At 42.2% G+C, this 21,003-nt stretch overlaps 2 protein-coding genes and 1 long non-coding RNA gene across 5 annotated transcripts in view; 1 reads left to right on the top strand and 2 right to left on the bottom strand.

The window, feature by feature from the left end:
- LOC118282935 (inactive dipeptidyl peptidase 10-like) overlaps positions 1 to 21,003 on the bottom strand; it is a 194,005-nt gene that overhangs the window by 136,547 nt on the left and 36,455 nt on the right. The gene's annotated exons all lie outside the window — the stretch shown is intronic.
- Positions 8,727 to 12,446, bottom strand: LOC118282936 (kelch-like protein 10). The gene is made up of 5 exons (XM_035604513.2): positions 12,240 to 12,446; positions 11,253 to 11,733; positions 10,161 to 10,769; positions 9,742 to 9,891; positions 8,727 to 9,514 (listed from the first exon to the last, which is right to left on the bottom strand). Exons 1-5 carry the CDS (start codon positions 12,392 to 12,394, stop codon positions 9,104 to 9,106), a joined length of 1,806 nt encoding a protein of 601 aa, XP_035460406.2. The 5' UTR covers positions 12,395 to 12,446; the 3' UTR covers positions 8,727 to 9,103.
- LOC118282937 lies at positions 12,662 to 14,599 on the top strand. 2 transcript variants are annotated; one of them, XR_004784405.2, is made up of 3 exons: positions 12,662 to 12,932; positions 14,084 to 14,188; positions 14,386 to 14,599. It is a non-coding gene; the product is annotated as an uncharacterized LOC118282937 (long non-coding RNA). The 2 variants fall into 2 exon arrangements; XR_004784406.2 differs by having other exon boundaries at positions 12,662 to 13,320.

Here is a 21,003-nt window from a genome sequence, read left to right as displayed (position 1 = left end):
TGCGTCATCTTCCAAAGCCTGCCCGTTTCTATAATTAGGTTTCTGCACAACTAAGCTGAAAACAGCAACATACGCTTCGCAGGAAAAAAAATAATCGCTAGCTGGATTATTTTCCAAGGCAATGGGCAAAGGCAGCAGAGAGACACTCCAGGTAGTGGTGTGATTTGCAGAAGCGATTTTGTGAGGTTTTGGTTTTTGTCCTGCCTCCTTTCCCACCCTCCTCCTTTGTGTTCTTTCCCCTCTGCAGGGCCAGTCTGACGAGGCAAACCTGAGATCCATTCCAGTCATCGCCTCCGTCAAGACTCCGCTGTTCACCCTGCTCCCCTGCCAGAAGGTTCCCTCCCGTCCGTGCTGTGTGCCTCGTCGCCTCGTCGTCAGTGCCTTCTTGTTATGCGCCCATGCTGGGTTGTTTTGTGTTAATTGAGATTAAACCTTTTTTGCAACTACGCTCTCGAGTCCTGTCTCTGCTCTGGGGTCCAACTTACTACAAGCCCTAACAGATCTAACGTATTGTGACTGCAGTGTATCACAGTCACAGACTTACACTCGCTCCGAAAGACTCAAAATCTTCTAATCTGACGATTGGTGATTTTCCCGACATCGGCCTTGCTAAGGATTTTATATGTGACTGCTGTGATACTTATCAGTTCAAAAGATTTTCTCCCTGGTTCTTTTCTGCACTTAAGACATTGAGGGAAGTTATGAAATTCTTTTCATTCATCATGGCAGCAAAACACCTTGAGAAATCCTGCGAGTATAACTGAGCATAAAATATGATAATGATAATGATAATTAATCTCCCAATCCCCCCACAAGCATCAAGTTATTTTTTTTACATTGGTACAACTAGTAGTTCATAAGGTGAAGTTAAAAGTAGAATTAACCCTCATTTGTTTGTCAGAATACAGGTGAACGACATAACATTGTTCAATGCGACATTGTACACAGACAAAAGACAAATGTAATGTAACATGTAAAAGCGAACGCAAATCTAAAATTATGCTCGCTGAAGTTTTAATCTTTTATACTAATGTATAAAAATATAATCTTTGGTAACAAAAAAACTGTTTAACAATCCGATCCTCCACATCCTCCACAAAACAGGACCTGACAAATCGGTCCATTACTCAAAATGAAAAGTGCAATTTTCAATTACCCATTTTCCTTTGATGTTTAAGATGAAATTGAAGGACTAATTGATTTTTTTTTTTTAAATTATGCTACATTCTTTTCTTCAGCTGCCTGGTGGACTGCTGCACACAATGTCTGGCAGAGACACACTGAGGAACCAGACAGGACAAAAGAATCTGAGTGATGTCATTTGTTTTCGCCAATCACTTCAGATGCAGAACACCGATCCTTATAAAGGTGCCCTTGCCCTGAACAGCCCAGCATGGCTCCCCCATCTCCCGAGACCGATGCTCTTGACATTTTAACCAATGAGCCCATATTGTGAAAAAGACAAACAAGGGCACGGGGAAACTCAGTTATGCGCCGTCTCACACACCCATTCGTTGACCCCATACATATCCAAACCGTACATTCCGTGTGTGATTGTTGCAGAGACTATTCGCCAGCAGAAGCGTAGGATTTCACACATTTAATGAACGGAGCGTCTCTTGAAAAAACAAAAAGCCTAAATCTCAAAGACAAAATTCCTTAAGAGCGAGCCTCTCGTCAGCGCTCTTGGGAGAACGGATGATTTGTTTCCCTGCAGACCTTTGTCTGAGGACAAATCAGGGATTGAATCAAATTAATCTTTTGCTAATGCAATTTTCCCCCGTCCGCGTGCTGCCTGCAAATCTCCACACCGCATCGGCGTGTATCAGTCGGGTGAATCACTGACTGATAGGTGAGTCAGTCCGCTGACAGCAGCTCTTCACGCGTTGACCTGCCCATCCGTCATTTCGCTGTGTGGTGGAAACAACGTGGGCCGTCGGAAAACACCAGCCCAGAGCGCGGACATCCACGACATACCATAAGAAACGCACACACCTCCACTGTCGGCCTCCCCCATCATCACTATCTCACGGACAAACAGCTGCTAATAGGCACGGCTCTCCTCGAGTATCAGCTCTGACGAGTACGCGGGGCCTGCCGACCTCATTACCGTGTCACACACTCTTGGAGACGGTGGTGCAGCAGATGTGACGGCCGCGTGTTATCTTATTCTACCCTTTAACTCGTGCCAGTGCCAAATACCGAGAGCTCAGGTGAAAATAGAAAGTTCAATTACTGGCGCTCTTTAATTATAAAGGCAGCCCGCTGGAGTGGTAATAGTCTGGCAGGCTGCTGGTTTGATGGAGTATGGAGCTGATTAACAGCAGTCCTGTGTGTGTGGGAAGGAGAGAAAAAAGCCTCCAATAAGGTTTTAACCAATCCTTAATGACTAATGATGAGCTGCATTCTATTTCTATCTAGCACGTTTTTGGACAAACCACAGCAACAGCATCGCGTTATTCTTGTATCTCCGGACAACATCTCAGTCATGCAGTTATGTTTCTAGGCGCATTAGAGTCACTGCGCCAGTGCCAATGCTTGATATTGTTGCAGGGAGCCACTATACAGTAGACGTGAAAAGAAATCCTTTTTCCGTGGCTCTGGGGAGCTGTGTGAAATCAGATAAATGTCCTTAAGTGATCGAGTCACTTGAGTCAGCATCAGCAGGGACTCAAGGGACTCCACAGCTTATCTGACGGGGTTGAGATCGAAAAGGGGAGAGCCAACCAGACCCCCATAGCCCATCTCCCATCTCTGTGTTGTTCAAAGTTACATCTCTCATCCAGAATCAACAGTATTGTTTAACATACTGTCTACTTTACTGAAAAGTCCAATCTTTGTGCACATGTCCTCGAGATTTCAGCTGTCCGTTTGTCTTGGCTGCGAACTGCACCACAACTGGCTTCCAAACTAGTCGCGATGTCACAAAATCATCTTGCACATAACTATTAAAACTGCAATTCTCCAGTGTCAATGTCAAATGCAAATGTAGTATTCTGCAGTAGGGAGGTCAAACATCGGGGCAAAACTTATTACAGAAGAAGAAGTCCACGGGGAAACCTTCAATGTCTACTTTCATTTTGTTTTGAAATCCTTTCATAAAGTGCTTGTTGAAGTACTTATACAATAAACATTTGTATTTATACAAAAAACTTCCTTGTAATGTCATACAACTGGGGAGGTGGCATATGAATAAGCCACAGTATTCCCCGTCGTCCGTTCAGTGTCAGGTCAGCGGCCATTCGCCTGCCATCAGCTTGACAGTGTGAAATGATAAATTACGGTTTCAGCCTTCATTGCATTCTGATGGATCAATGGAGCTACAAATATTGACAGAGCACTGACGGATTGGTCGCATGCATGTCGCATATGTTAGTATCGACGTGCACAGAGTCAATATTGCGCACTTAACGGTTGCAGCGGTGAGCCGGTGGCATTGCATGTCGGCATGTTCGGAAATCATGTAATCGTAAAACAATCGGACATTCAATACACTGTGTACAGTATTTTGGAAAAATGAATGGCTACAGTTTCAAGTGGCGGAACACAGAGTCTGGCCCATCGTGACATCAATCAAAAATGATCTATGACCGCATCTGTGACGTGCTCCCCCCGCCACGGAGCCATTCTCGCACCGGCTCTCCAGGATGGCGATCAGCAGCTGTGCAATAGAACGTGTTGAAGGGTGATATTCAAACGAGAACTTAGAACAGCCGATGATTAAGGTGCAACTGCCCTTTAAAGACCAACTGCAGCTGATCTTTAAATCTGTTAACGTGTGAGTGGTGGAGGGTGTTCACATTTGCTGGGAACCGACGGCTGACCGCAGTGTGCTGACTGGGGTCAGATGTGTGTGTGTGTGTGTGTGTGTGTGTGTTACCTCCTCCTCTCCGTGCTCTGCTCACCGGCCACATGCAAGTCAGAAGAAGAAGAAGCAGCCCAGTGGACCTCTGTCCTCATCCATTGGAACCTTTGCCTCCTCCATTACCTGATCACAGACTCTTTTTTCTCCTGGCTTTACTTTGCCAATGGGGCCCAATATTATTACTACCCTTATGTTTTAGACTACATGAGAAATACTAAATTAAATTTCAAACTGAAGGCCTGTGCAGTGGTCTCTCGTTGACCTAATTTGCAAAGTTACTATAGAGGGAGTTACAAGAAAATGCTAGAAGTTGTATAAAAATTCCTTCTGTACTTTTGGAAAACAAAAACTCCTGCCTTAAAGGGATAGTTCAGTGATTTCAAAGTGGGGTTTTATGAGTTACTTAGGCATAGGTAATATGTTACCTTATGGAGATGGTTATACCCAGATGTCATTTTACGGAGTTTGGAGAAGTGTAAGTAGCGAAAGTCTGAATCCCACTGTTGCAGAGGGGACCGCCGTAAAAACGACATTGCAGATCACTGTCTCCATGAAGTAACATATTAACCATGCATAAGTAACTCATACAACCCCACTTCAAAATCACTGAACTATCCCTTTAATGAGAGAACATCATCTTCTAAGGCATCATAAGAGAAAAACGCTCCCCTTACTTTCTTCACCGTAGCCCAACAATAACAACAAGAGTGGGGGCAATAACCCCCCAAAATATTCATATATATCCTCACAAGGGGGGCAGCAGAAGAGAAAAATATTTTCCTGTGCCTCTGTGGTGGCTGATGGAATGGCTTCCAGGGCCAGGTGAAATATTACAGCTGTCAGGATTTCTGACAGAGCCTTTATTCCGGTCGCGGCTGTTTGATGGAGGACTCCAGCGAGTTTGACACCTCGCTAAATGTCAGCGCCTCACTGGCACTATGGGAGCAGCGATAATGGCACGCTGCTGTTTGGCAACACGGGCTTCAGCATCGCCCTGGTGCACAGACATTATGGTGCAGAGACAGAGCCAGCATTCGCCCTGTGGGACCACTGGTGATGTCCATTGGTTGCTGTGGTCATTGCATCCCGTTGGTGGATGCTTCGTGCTGTGTCGTTACATTTTATTCTGTATGGTTATTACGAGTATATTGGTGCCCTGGTTCTTTGCACTGATGGAAACTAGCCAGTCTCAGTCTCAGTCTCACTATAAATCATGATGCCAGGGGGACTGGAAGTCTATACTGTCCAGTCTGTCTTATGCCTTCGCCAATAATATGAGTGAATGTCATGTCCGATACTGTCTGTTCTGTCTTATTTTCATGTATTTACATTTCTATATTAAGCTGATAATGGGCACATTCAGCTTTTTGTGCCAAACTTGGCAGCGTAAATGAGACAAACCCCATTTCAGGACGTGGATCGATGGCATGTGGTTCGTACTAGGGACTCGATGCTTGTTCGAAGGGCAGTAATGAAAGCTATACACCCAGTAATTGTTAAGAGGTCATAATTAAATGAAAGGATAACTCATTTTAGACTCATTAAATACAGTTTCTTATCTAGAGATTTTATTTGGAAGAAAAGTTGGCGTTCATGCGTATCTAGAAAACAAAACCAGTTTACTGTCATTCACATTCAGTGAAAATAACATTATTGTGATCCCTCTGTAATTCCATATCATTAATTTGAAAGTGACATTTTATTTAGTGAGGACTGCCGCGGTATGTTGTCACCTAGCTATGGTAATAATGACAAACGGCAGGCAACTGACAATTAAAGCTGAAGATATAATCCGGTTTGTTTCTGCTGACTTGACCTTTGCATGCAGAGCTAAAGTTAACTCACTTCAAAATTTCACAGACAAGAGTAGAAAGCTTCTTTGAACGTCCACGGTCCGAGCCAAGATGATTTCAATATTAATGTGATAATTTAAAGGATAACTGGAGGCTTCCAGCAGTTGTTCACTATCCGCTCGTGACAGTTATTTTTCAGTGCTCCACTGCCCTGTAGCTACAACAGATGGGGTTGGAGGACGACCTATGCAGGCAGCTAATGCTGAATGTGCTCATCGCCCAACCAACTACTGCAGGATTTTAAGCAGGTAGACAATGAAAAGGAATGTTGCTATCACCATGGCGACCTTTCACTGCAGCTCGACACAGACACAATGTGACACAAACAGTTTTCATGTCTCACAAGAATCCATACTCTCAGCTACAAACTCCATTCAAATATTAAAATGGTCCATTGAGACACTTTTAAATCGGGTTCATGCTAATTAGACCTACACATTTCCCACGTTTCCAACTCTGCATACTCCTTCAGTTTCATCATCCAAATTCAGGCCAGCGATCCAGTTGAGCGCTAGTTTTCATATATTGTACACCAATCTAAGTGCAGGTAAATAATGTTACCTGGGCCCTTGGGTGAAATGAAGGAATTCATAGACAAAAACTTGAATTTTTCCCATGCTCAGAAACAGTTTCATCAGGCAAATTCAGGTAAGAGAAGCAATAAACTGGGTGGTAAATGACTAGGCTATTGGATGTACACAAAGCAGTGAAATATCCCTTTTTTGCATTTTTACAATAACAGATAAAGGTTCCATGAATCTGAAACTATGGTTTAAAGACTTATCGGCCTCTCCAGAGTAATATAGTCTAGATTTGACAAGTTTTAGTGTAGTGGCAATGGCGGTCCAAGCTTGTGTGGCGCTCTGGGCTAACACCTCCTGAAGCCTATGCCTAAATCTGCCACTGTGTAGAGGTGTTTGATCTTGACCTGGTCTGATGTGGTCTAGACGTAGAAAAAATCGACCCTCTTTTTGCATTTTCACAATGACAAATATGGGTTTGACAAATCTGACTCTGTGTTTTAAAGAGTCCTATATGGAGAGAAATTAGTCTCAAAATGGTCACACAAGTGAAGAATAAGATTGACAATTGTAACTTTGGTTAATAGGGTTGGGCATCTCTTGTGTGAGGTCGAAACGATAAACATCTTCGATACACAAAAATAAAAACACGATTCACACCCCGATCACGATGCGATTCAACGCTATGTGATTCAACACAGTGCCATTCAATGTGACACATTTCAGGATACATTTGATTGGATGATGCAAAGGAATGATGCTACTCAAATCAATGAGTTAGATTATTTATTATTCAACTAAAACTAAGACCTTTTTACAAACTTGCCTTTTTTCAGAGATTATGTAAAATCTGTGAAACCTGTCTGGTTCAAGTTAACAGTTCACAGTTTTAATACACTTGGCTCACTTGGATATTCAAGATTAACAAGAACAATTAGGTGCAATATTAACAACTATGCTCAACATTGAAAGCAGCAGGTAGTAGAACAAACCAATTTTTATATGATGAACAGTAAAAAAAAAACGTGGAGACGGTGTTTGAAGCGTTCTCTGTTACAATGTAAGACTGGATATCTTTAAAAATAAAGGCTACAGCCTAAGTTACTGTCTTTGATCAAGTGGAGCTGCCAGCCAGCGATGGGGGAAACAACTTGCAATACTCTGCTCACCGTCACCGGTAGTCCTGGGGGTGGTAGCTGTTAATGAATCCGGATCCTAGGCTGGGGATGCCGGTTAACACCTCCACGGTCACAGGGTTACTGTGTACTTCACAGCAGCACAGCACATATTGCAAACTGTGTCCGACTTGTCAATGTTCCCGTCTCCCCCGTAGTGTTCCCAAAATGTTGATTTGCTGTTCCCGGATTAGTATATCGGCTCAGCCTCTATCATGTTAGCTTTGCAAAGCCCGCGGTACACACAATAGTTAAGGTTAATTATTGGGTCGGTCACATTTCTAAACAAATGAATAAAACAGTGTATAACAATTGACAAATCCATCATGACCCTCTTTTACCACGCTTTTATTGAATCAGTTTTATCATTTGCGCTAGCAGCCTGGTTTGGGAACCTCTCTTTGAAAAATAAAAACTCACTCAACCAAATAGTAAAGTGGTCTAGCAGGCTGATTGGTGAGCCAACGTGGAGACCTTGTAGACAAAACAGTTACAGCGCATAACTGGTTCAATTTTAAACGACAGTTCCCATCCATTGCACACAGAGTCTCAGCTTCTCCCCTCTGGGCGAGAGCTTACAATCCCTAGGTGTAGAACAAAAAGACAAAAACTGTTTTGTCCCTGCAGCCATTACACTGAGGAATAAGAAGTCATAGCTATACTTTGCACAGGTGTTCATTTACTGTTTTTTACTGATTAATTTTCTTTTACTTTCTTTTTACTATTAGTATTGAGTTCAATATTTAAGTATAATCTGAACCGGTAAGAACTTTTTAAATTTCATTTAAATTTTTGCCATTTCTTCTTAATTTCCACTGTCTTAAGTTGAATGATGTGTGATATGTGCCTCTTTGTTTTTTTCCCATATGTGTGTACGAGGACTCTACTGCAAACAAAATCTACCTCTGGGTACTAATAAAATAACTTGAACTTGAATCTAATCGATCGGATTTTACAGATGCAAACACACAAATGTGTGTTCAAATCCACACAGAAACACGAAGCAATTTGTACACATGTAAAATTCTTTCATGAATACGTGTCAGTGTGTTTGTGCGTGCGGCACAGAACAGGAGCTTTCTTCTCATCCGGGGCTTTTTTTTTAAGTAAATTTCAATTATTTTATGGAAACATACACATACATCATAAATTAGTGAAATATAAAGAATCGATTCATGCCTACAGCAATCATGTTAACATTTGTCTAATTTACTAGGTGTTCAAGATAATTTTGGCTGCATGATTACTGTTCCTAGTAAGACCAGTAAGTCCTCTGTTGATCCTTAACTATGAATGACCACAAAACAAGAAATACATTATTTTTTAAAAATCTTTAATGTTGTGAAACATGTGACATGTTTGAATAGAAAAAAAAGTACAGCAGCATCAGTATCTGTTCCAACAACAAAAACATATTAAATTAAAGTGGTCAGATTAACTTGGTAGAATGTTGCATTCTAAAATATTATATAATATGATATAAAATATTTACATATTTACGTTAAAGAAAGGTTAGTCCTTAGCAACTTTCACTTTCTGATTTAGTTTAGCTATAGTCAACTCTTCCCCCAGAACACTTGCAAATGTGACAAAAATGATTCAACAGCTGGTGCTGGTTATAGTCTGTTTCCTGGGACTGGGACACAATGGGTGAATGTACAAAGTTTCAGTGGACTGTGGCTTCTGCCGTCATGAGACACGGTCGAAGTACCGGCTGTTTGGATGCGAAAGTACTGAAAACGTCATTTGGTTTTCATCCAGTGCCACCCCGTCGTCGAAATTGAAAAGCGGCAGAGAGTCACGGGAGAACGTGTAATCGGCCATGTTGGGTATTCCCTGCACGACACAGCAGCTCAGGGCACTGCGGGAGATCTTCATGCCACAGCAGAGAGTCCACAAACCTGTTACAGAGCAATAGGCTTCGGCGTCATTGTTGTCGTAGTCGGCGAAGCCGCCGACAGCCAAGATCCGGTCTTCGATCACCTCGAGGCCAAACTCTCTGCGGGTGTGCAACAAGGGGCACACATCCTGCCAGGAGTTGGTCGAGGGGTCATAGGACTCAGCCCAGCGCTGATGTTCTTCACCATTAAAACCACCGACCTGTGGTAGGAAAAGTATTCGGATCAAAGGTTTGAAAGGAGAAAAAACGTGATGATTGGTAGATTAGAGGCACCACCATGAGGTAAGAGTGTTAGCATGCTAATGTTTAGCTGACCATAGACTCATCTTAGACAAATGTGCTGGTCACGATAATGTGCATTACATATAACTGCTGACCAAATCTCCTTGAGTGATATATGGTTGCCAGCATTGTTTCATAAACTTACCGCATAGATCTGGTCTTTAAACGCAACAACTCCACCTCCACTGCGCCTGTTGATCATGGGGGCGATCATCGTCCACAAGTTGGTCCCTGGGTCATAACATTCAGCCGACTGCAGGCAGTCGAACCCGTCGCAACCACCGCAAATGTAAATCTGTAGAGAAAAGTGGCAGTTAGTCACTCAAGCTCTTCTTGGTTTCATCTGGTGACTGTGTTTCCATACACATAATGATATAACACTACGATAACACACCTACACATATGGCTGTCACTATTATAATTTCAATAGCCAGTCTCACAGTACCTTAATACATTTTCAAGGTACAACTGTTTCCTGGTCTATACCTATATCTATATATATATATTAACTGAAAACCATTATACAACTCTTATTATTTCCTGCTCCTCTCTCACTTCACAAACCTTGCCATGGAGTGATGTGCAGCTGGCGTCGCACCTCTGCTCTTGCATGCTTGCAATGAGCGTCCACTGGTTGGCTTCCGGGTCGTAGCGCTCTGCACTGCTGTGTCCAAAAGAACTGACGCTGCCTCCCAAGGCATAGATGAACCCGTCCAGCACTGTTACGCTCACGTAGGTGCGGCGATTGTGCATGGGCGCCACCTCGTGCCAGGTGTGCGTGCGCATGTCCAACCTGTAGACGCTGCTGAAATCCTGCACTGTGTCGGAGCCACCGATGCAGTAGAAGTACCCATCGAGGAAGGCAGTGCCGTGATAGGCCAGAGGATGTTTCAGCTTGTTGGAAAGCTTGATCCAGACATCAGAGCGGGGATCGTATGCCTCAATATCGCCAATTGGATTACTGTCACTCAGGCCTCCGCTGGCAAGCATGATGGCATTAGGCACACGAGGACGGCCATAAGGGTTACAGAAACCTTGCTTCATATTTCTGTTTCTAATCATGTGCTTCATGGCATCTTTGGCCATTTGCTTGGACTCAGAGTTGTTACACACCACCTGATTGGTCAACACATTGATCCAAATGTACGCCACGCTTGTCAGGGCCAGTCGGACCTAGACGGGGACAAGAAGACGTTTAGGACGGTTAACCTTAATGCCATGTGTTTGGACAGTGGGAGGAAGCACCCAGAGAAAACACACGCACGCGAGAGAACATGCAAACTACAGTACAGACAGAAAGGCCAGAACAGCTGTTAGATAACAGTGCTAACCACTGCACCATGACCCCCACGTCCACCGACAGCAGAAATCTGATAATCCAGCTTTCAGTACTTTGTCTTACTTGTACTTTCATTAAAATGAGCTTGATATATACAGTTTCTGTGGACTATTTTCAAAGGCTGATTAAAACACACTGCATTTTAGTATTTCCAGCAGCATGATGGTGCATGTGCCTTTGTTCACAGTGCAACATGTGGGAGGACTAAACTACTGTACCTCAGTCTTTAGCTTCACAGGACACACTTGTAAGTTAAATACATTTAAAGGCGTCGGCGTACAATGTTTTAGTATAAATGCTGAAGATGTTTTTTTTACCTTAGACAATAGCACAGCAATGTGCTCCTCTCGCTCTCCAGGTATGTGGTCAATCCAGCGAAGGATGGCCTCGAACACATTACTCTCCTTCCTCACGTTGAGATCATCTCTGCCGAGGAATTCGGTGAGATCCTGCACAGACAGCTCCAGGAACTCTTCACAAAGAAAAACCTCCTCAAAGTGATCGGTGATATAGCAGAAGGCCTTGCACTGCATCTCAGAGTTTGGGCAGACTTTGGCGAACCGCCAGATGCCAATGCACTTTTCTGGGCGGAGCATCTCGTTGAGGAAGTCGGTGCAGACTTGTATGAGGTCCATTACATTGAGCATATCGGCAACAAGCAGTAAGTCCTGAACATTGTCCTCTGTCACATTAACAGAGCCTGTGTATGCAAACTCAATAATGAGCTGCATGGTGTCAGGAGACAGGCCAGATAAGTTAAAAACCTTGTCCGTGGTCATCCAACGTTCAAAGAGAGATCTGGGGGTCAAGAGGGAGGCACAGCAGAGGAGTGAAAGCATCTAATCAACCTTTTCACACTGATAACAACGACATAAACTACTCTTACCACTTCTCATGCAGAAGGAACAACGTGAAAAGGAACATTTTGACAGGAAACGACGGTGACAGAAAGTAAAAATGACTGTGAAAGAGTCTTTCTCAGTGTACGCAAAAAACCTAACCAAGCCAGCACAGTGTTGGCTCCTGGGATAGAAATATGAAATATTACATGTGAAATAAGAAATATAGTAGTATAGCACCTTTAATACCAGTTATTGCAGGTCAATGTAATTCACGAATGACTGCTGTCAATACAGCATTGATTGGCATTGATTTGACATGTACTACAAATTGTATACAGCATATATAATATTAATCATTGCTTCTCAGGTACAGATCATTAACTAACTAAAACTGTGAGATTTTGTGATTATTTAAGGGCCATCAAATGAACCTGCTTCACCGAGATCAGGTAACCAACTCACCGGAAGTAGGAGCTGCAGTGACAGAGGACCATCTTGTGCACTGGAAACTCAACATCCTGAACTTTGATGACCGCGTCGCACAGTTTGCCCTCCAAGCAGAGCTCATCGAACACTGAGCCCGACTTACACGGAAAAAGCGTGCGCTTGTCACTCATCTCGATTCAGGAAAATATGAGGGGACCTCAGGTTTGTGCTTCTTCTTCTCAGCAGCTTTGGTCAGTGAGTAGCGGAATTTGAACGGACTGTAGGATTCTACAACTGACAATTGTCCTTTGATGTCACCACAGTGATGACAGCACATCAAAGGACAAATTCATTGACACCGCCTACAACGTAAACCTTTACATGAGAAATGACTTTTCCAGGAGAAGAAAGTATTAGTATACCCTTATTGTCACAACATATATGTTTTTCTTCAAGTTTTTAGGGACCCGAGCCATAGCCTGCAAGGCTGGCGAGAGCCCTATTGTTTTTTTTGTTCCCAATGAATCCCTAATTAGAGGTGCTAAAAAATGAGTAAAATCATGAACAACAAAAATGAGAGACACAAGCTTTCTGCCTCTTTAAATTCATTCCGCTTGATTTGCTCATTCAGAGTCCATATTAATTAAACTCAATATCAAGTTTTTGCTGCTCCCACGTTTCTCTTTACAGCAAGAAACAGAGGCCGCTCTCCCACTTAGGCCTTGCCAGGTATGTGGTCATCGTTTAGGCAATAAAAGCAGTTGCTTATGTCACGAGGGTGGCTTTGAACTCCCAACCTCTGGCATGAAAAACAGACGCGCTATACCGAAGGAGCTGAACTCAAATGATCTTAAGTAACAGTTGCTACCAGATATTTTAAGGTGCACGAGAATACAGGAAATGGCATCTACACTGGAAAAATATTTTTTTGCTTCTGACGTATTTAACTTTCAAATCCCATTTAAAATTCTTCAAAATATTCAACTTTGTTTGACATAAATTCTTTCACACAATGTGTCTATGGGTGCAAATCGATTTTGATGACACTTTTGGTACTACAAACTCCGAGTGAAAGGAGTTTCAACCAACTGCTGCACCATACCATAATTTTAAGCAGGTAGGCAAAGAAAAGGAGAAGTTGGCACCTCCAGTGTCACAGTCAAATCGCAATAAACAGCAGTGCTGTGTGAATGCGACTAGCGCTCTAAGTGGTTAATAAGAAGAAAAGTAGAAGTGGAAAACGACCACATAGGTCGTAATAAGCTGCTTGAACAAACAACCTATGTGGTCGTTATTTGATGGAGGACAGTCTCAATAATGAAAAGGCCTACATTTGAGAAGAGGGCGTTAAATTTAATAAGAATTTCATGATGTAGAAACGTCCCAAACGTGGACTCTAAGACCTACTTTAAAATTATATTATAGTGATAGTACATCAGAAAAAACTTACCACTTCATAAGGTTTTAGACATATTGGATTATTATTACCTAAACCTGTTGTTGTTAGCAACTGACGTGGGAGAACATTTACTTTAAAAGTTGTCATCATGTTTATAATGGCCACATATAGTTGCACTCACAAAGATATTAATCCTACAGTCAGAGGCACTGAATAAAATCCGTTACAACCATTACACAAAGTGCAGTTGACATGGTTTTTGGTTAAAGTTAGGGTTAGCTTTAGGCCATAGCTGTGGTAAGGATTGGGGTTAAGCACATAGCTGCTCTGCTTAACAATAAAATCAAATTCATTATGAATCAAATGGCTGGGGGTAAGCTCTACATCACTGTCCATGAGCATTGGTCATCCAGTCCCCCTTGTCCTCCTACCCTCCACATCACACTTTGCTCCTGTGTTGCATTTTTAAACATCTGCACAGGTTTAAATGAGGGAATCTGAAGAGTCAATTACAAAATCAAATCAACCAGGAGATGGACATGTCCCCCAACAGAATGCAGCAAAACAGTTGTGTCTGTCTGTATTTGTGAGTATACTGCATCTTCCTTTTGTTTTAGTACCGCAAAACAGATTTTTCTGTATATAAATATATATTAAAAAAAAACTTAAAGCAAACAGTGAACTAGCAATTCACCTCTGCTCACCCTTTTCTGTATTTTCTATTTTCTTTTGAATGAATAATGTCTACTACTGGGCACACTGAGGGATCAATTTCGATTTCAGATCCATTTGGCCACAATTCAGGCGAATCCCTAAATGCGGTGACCTCAGCCATGGCACAGACGGATTGATCTACGGCGATCAAATGGTTGAAAAGCAGCACAGTAAACACATCGGATGGAGACTGATCAATCTCTGCTGCTCTGAGACTCTGTGTTTGACCGTGACCACAGACGGAGAGGCGACGTAAATAAACAGTGGCTGTGTGAACTCAGTCTTTTTTTATTTAAAGCTCAGCAGACAGAATGATAAATCACTCCTTTGTCAACTGCTAGGGAAAGCTATGGATCATGCAGGACACTGCAGGGTGATGGCTGGATTCATAAGTCTCTTATTATCTGTTAACATTGTCATGTTATATCAAAAATGTTATATTGGGGGGAGGGGCATAATGAAGGGACTGTCAACCCCTCATAACAGTCTTGAACGTGACATATGAAAAAATCGCCTTTTCAGTGTTTGTGCATATAAATGTGTGTATCTGTGGAGCCTGCCGGCCCACAAACTGAAAAATGACCACCCTGTTGTTTTTTTATGAGCTGGCTAAACCCTACAGCCTGGCTCTGAATGACTGGTTCAGATTACTCTCCCACTGTGATGTCTCAGTCAAACTCTTTTGAGGTAACCCCGCCTGCAATCTGAGAATCTCAGATTTTCTGGTGAAGGGGCGTGACATTTCTGTTTTCATGTTTTGAAATCGGTTGACCAATCATACCAGACTGGGCCAGCTGGCCAATCAGAGCAGACTGGGGTTTATTGGGAGGGGCGGGGCTAAATGAAATCCAGGCATTTCAGACAGAGGGTCAAAAGAGGAGCTGCAGGAATGGGCAGTATGAGAACATTGATGCCTTTTCTGAACATAAGAGTATGTAAACCTTTTCAAGTGGTAACACAAATTAAAAGTATGAACCTGAATATGAACATAATATGTCTCCTTTAATTCAGTTACAGAGTTGCAGTAGGCACGATGAGTCAAAGGCAGACACGAGAGCCTGTCACCATCACTGTTAATAGAACATGTGAACTGGCTTGCATGAAGGTCCTTCAGCAGTGTGTGTATGTCTGGTTTGTCAAAATTTACATTTGTTCTTTTATCTTCCTGATCAGAGCCACAAAATGGCAGACCTGCCAACCTATATTGCGAAGCAGGTACGCATTTTGACATCAGAGTGCACTGTAATGTCACTGTAAAGTATGCAAAACACTTTTGATGCCTTGTGAGTTGTGCAGTACTAAAGTCTGCGAGAAAAATAAGAGTTTGATCAATAATAGCTTCAAATTATTTCCCCATGGCTTTCACCCACGTACAAAAACAATATTCACAAGCAGAGATGATTGACAAATGTCCAATGTAATTTCAAGAGACAGGAGCTTCGATGTGCAAAGAGACGGTAACAATTTTTTTTTAACCTTGATTTTATATCTCTAGTTCCAACTCTGTAAGTGTTACGTATAGCTTTCCATACCTTTTCTCTATAGCTGCTTTCAGACAAGCATTGATATTTTCCTGAAATTTTCCGGAGGGGTTTTGTGTGAAAACACAAAAGTTGCTACGGATACTTTACGAAACTTTTCCTGCCAGGCCCCTGATTCAATTTCCGGTAAATGTCAGAGTGAGCCCATGTGAGAATACAGAAGGAAAATCTGGGAGAATTCACAGTGGGCTAGTGAGCGTGTTGATGACTGTAAACATAAACTCTGCATTCCACAATGGAGTTATGGTCATGTCCCGCCTCCTGCTGCTCTACCCAGATGACACAGAATGTTCCGGAAATGTCTGACTCGGACAATCTCCAGCTGCGTTCATCATAGGTCAAAGGGAAACTTCGGAAACAACCTGGACCCCATTATTTTGGATATTTTCCAGAGATCATGTCTGCAAAACAGCTTATGCAGGCTTTCTTGTTCACCAGTCATTGGCAAAGTATATGACTTTTCACAGTATTCATAGTATTATAGGTTGCAGCCATACTCTCATAATAACAGGAGCAGATCATATCATTAACATAAAACTGTTGGTGTTACTGAGGACCACTGGTGCTGCTCTATAGGTATAGGTTGCTCACAGCAAATATTTATTTAGATTAGGCTTTTTCTTTGGTGCATGTTTTATGAAGTTAAGTTTTTATCATCCTTTTACATTAACTTTGTATACATTTTTGCATAAACGCTGACCCCCTAATGTCATAATGTGTAAATTGAAACTTAAAAAGAAAGCTCATCTAATTTTGCAGTTAAGTGTTTTTTGCATCTTTCAGCTTATGCAAAATGCCTGTTTTGGTTGACTCTCATCAGCATCATTTCTATATGCGGCTGATATTTCTTTTAAGATTGGACATTTGTGCAGACACACACCTCCAAATGAATGATAATGTGTCAGCTGCATGTGTAAACGACTGCTTCAGCGTGGCAGAGGTCGAAAGTCCCTCTCCCTGTAATATGTATTTTTCTTCATGTGATTATACGGTATAAGCAGAAGCATAACTGTGAACTCTTAACAGACGATAATAGTTATATGGTTCTTACTATATCTTTCTTCGCTCACAGTATGTTGAATTGAATAGAATCCATTTTTCAAATCAGCAGGATCTGAAGTTATTGACTGCATCATAATAATATATAGGTGTTGGACATTATCATAGCTGACGCAGAGAGGTCTTATCTCAGCACGTTAGGTTTCTCACAACATGTACCCACCAAAGACAAACACATGACACCGCATACACATGTCTGTGTGTGTGTACAGCACACAGATGTGTATGCGGTGTGTGTCATGTGTATGTGTGATTGAAATGAACAGTTTATGTACCACCTGGAAGGTCAGGCTGGGGCTATTTTGACGCCACAGCAACCGTTGTGTCTATTTCCCCTTCGATGAATTTTAATCACCCCCGCACCAACGTAATCGATAAGCCATTTCATGGTATCTACACTAACATGTAATTCACCCCTCCACCCCCACTCCCCCCCCTACTGCACAGCAACAAAAACAAAAGGCATACACTGCCGCCTGACTCTGCGTGCGTAAATGGACTGCATTAATATAGAGCTTTTCTAGTCATATAGACCACTCAAAGCAGGAGAGTCACATTCTACGATTCACACACATTCACACAGCGCTGCTATTTACCACGCTTTTCTCTATCACATTCATACACTGCCGGAAGAGCCGCCAGAGGCAATTTAGGGTTAAGTGTCTGGCCCAAGGTCACACCGGCATGTTGACTGGCGGAAGCTGGGATCGAACAAAGGACTCTACCTCCTGCTTAGGATCCAGAAAAAGGGACCTGTCTTCAAACTCTTATGACCAACGATGTTGTTTTTTTAAACAGCGTATTACGACATATGTGGTATTAAAGAACGCAGACCTCGGGCGGTAGTTATGTACACGGCCGCTAGAGGTGGTCCGTGAAGTTTGTGTATTTTTAAATGGATTTGCCTATATTCTGTAATTCTATAATTGTGCTGATTGTCTGCCATATCACCCCTAACCAGCACCCCTGACCTTTACAAGCTCATCAACCATGCGTTTAAAGGCCACGATGGTCTGAGGCGAAAAGTTTTTGTGGTGTAACTGCCTGTCACAGGTAGAAGAGCTATATAGGAAACAGTGGATAGGGTCCCTTTTATCCCATACAACAGAGTTCATCGAATTTGAGGACTTTTGAGAAAAATACATACATACATACATACATAGTATGTCATGAGTGGAATGTATTAGGAGAGGGACAGAAATATAGTACAGTCATTTCTTCTTTTATTTATTTATTTTATACAATGCATTTCCTTATACTATGAGAAAGAGTGAACATAGTAAGATAAAGACGTGATAGGAACCCACAAAATGAATCAAACCACTGAACCTCCAGTGGACGACCATTGTACAGGTCAATCAGCTTTAATATGTCACTCACTGTTTGAACTTCAACATAACGGTTTATAGGGTGATGAGGTATGGCTAAGAAGGTAGAGCAGTCATCTAATGATGAGAAGGATCCTGAATTGATCTCTGGCTTCTCCAGAGAGTATTGAAGTGTCCTGGATTAAGACACTTAGCCCCTGACTGCTCCCGGTGCTGCGTTATCAGTGCGTGAATGTGGTAAAACCATCAGCCACCCATTGTCAGTCACTTTGGATAAAAGAGCTTGCCAAAGGAGTAAATGTAACAGAGAATTTTACTCTTTATCTAAACACTGGCTCATTACGCTTTTACCTCTAATTTGCATTGATTTAACAATTTCCTAAAAAGAATATTACCTTGGAGGGAAAGATTACAGATTGCGTCTGCAAAAGGCAGCATCTATTTAAATCGATTTTGAGGTTGTTAACCAGATCTATGATAAAAACTTCGGCAAACAAGGACAAAAAGTCTTATAAGTGTGATTGATGAAATCATAAGAGGGACTGAGCTTAAATGTCAACAATTCCGAGTCCATGATGACCAAGCAAATTCAAAGTTTGGTAGTGATGTGGTTGAATGCTCCACTGTAAGACAAAGACCTTTTTGTATATTGAAAATGGAGAAGTAAAGAAATTAAATGTTGGAGACCAGTATAAAACCAGTATCTGTATCTGTACCCTCACCTATTTGGCAGTAATAGGGTGAGGTCATTGATTTTTATCAATGAAATGAATACCATGCTGTCCATTACCTGCCAGTGATTGACAGACACAGTGATGATGAGATGCTAATGAAACTCAACGCGGTGCTCCATGCAAAGTTAGCAACCTTGTAGCTCACATATTCCGAGGCAAGTGCACCTGAGGTTAAATATTTAATTTGGAGCCACCAATATGAAATGAAGCCCATGTCGGAAAACTGTCCATGCGCGAAATTCAAAAACAACCTCGAGAAGCTTAACAGTGCCTGTGACTAATAGATACACAGAGTGAGACGGTGCAGGGCAGACACACGGCAGGTCAAAGCACCGGCTCAAAATACACCTCCAGCCCCTTTGTGTTGTAGAGAGTGAACAATATTGTACATCATCACTGATTTTGAATGCACACACACACACACACACACACACACACACACACACACACACACACATATTACCTGTGTACAAAGGTGAAAAGGAAGTTTGCAAGGCACAGAGCTTTGAAAAGAATGGGGCAAGTGCAGTCCCAGAAACATGTGTTCATATAGATGCTATGTATCCCTGAGAAGCGTGGATTTGGCAAATATATGACATTAAAGGGTCTCAGAGTGGAAGCCAAAGGTCAAACAGAGGTGAAATGGAATAATATGATGCATCCTTTTTCAGTTCTAAGACACTGAAGGTTGGTTCATGTACTGCCAGATCACATAATCCAACCTAAAGGCAAGACATACATTTTGTCATGGGTGCTTTTCTTCCAGAACAATAACGCCAGTATAACCGTGAGATAGGCCGTGGTTTCACAGCATCACCGTAAATAATGTTTCTTGCAGTCGTCTGCAGGGACTGTCAGAAAATTGACGACCTAATCGCTGATCAGCAGAGCCAGACCACATGAGCCGCGGTGTCCGCGGCCAGCACGGACTGAATGACTGGGGTTGCTAATACACAATGAGCGATGAACCGTGATCATCTACACTCAGTCATGAATGACTACCACGCAGCGATTGTGTTTCTGGCAAGAGCTAAGACTGATCCAGTATAGGGAAAACACACACAGACACACACATTGCTTACTACGCAGTGTGGCTAAATATGAATGTGACAAAAATGTACAACTTGTGAATGCATACATTTGTCCCTACAGTCGCTACAAAATTTCAAACACAACACCAATTTTTAAAAGGTTTTAGTGGAATGCAGTATAACGGAAAAAACATTGATACAGGAAACACAATGAAAAAGCAGCATTTCAGAAAGCAAAAGCAATTAACGTATATGTAGAAAAAGAAATAACGCAATAACGTAGAGTTAAAAGACCACATCCAGCCTTGTGTTTTATATCCAGCCTTATATTTTATATCCAGCCTCATGTCCACACTGATTGGCTACCCTTATTTTGGCTTAGGGAGGATTAAGCAGCCGGGTGAACCATGATGCGGCCGTGCAGTTTGGAGTTTGGGGCTGACATTTTTAGTACATCTTTCGAACGTTGTGCTCTGCAGCTGAGCAGCTAATTAGCGAAGAAGCTTGCAAACTGATGTGGATGGTTGGTTGCCTCTGTAGGAGGAGATGCGTCTGTTGCTGCATTGATGCAATGCCAGTGAAACGATAAGGACAGAAAGGAAGGCCGTATTCTATTCCTAGGTGGTTAGCCCCGATGCTATACCCTGTAGTCCACCCAGCTAAATGTCCTAACTTTGCTACTTTTCTTGTGTATTTAATGCGAGGTAACATCAAATACAAACAGTGTATTGCTCTTTTAAAAATAGCTGCAAGGATTTTAAAAGTTTTAATATTGGAATTTTTTTTTATTGTGGTGGTGGTGCTGGTATTGTTTTCACAGAGTGGGAGATATTGCCTCTGTACCAATGTCTCCAACTCTCAACTGAGGGGGGGCACTGCAATTTATTCCACTGGAATTGAACCCCCAACCTTCTAGTTACTGGACAAGTCTCTCTAAGCACTGGGGCCCAGCCTACGTTTCATGTTCTCTCACACAAGATTTCAGTAACGTGAA

This window comes from Scophthalmus maximus, chromosome 14 (assembly GCF_022379125.1).
Source record: "Scophthalmus maximus strain ysfricsl-2021 chromosome 14, ASM2237912v1, whole genome shotgun sequence".
In the NCBI taxonomy this organism is placed as follows: domain Eukaryota; kingdom Metazoa; phylum Chordata; class Actinopteri; order Pleuronectiformes; family Scophthalmidae; genus Scophthalmus; species Scophthalmus maximus.
Note: the sequence above shows the minus strand (reverse complement) of the source record. Positions and strands in the feature narration are given on the sequence as shown.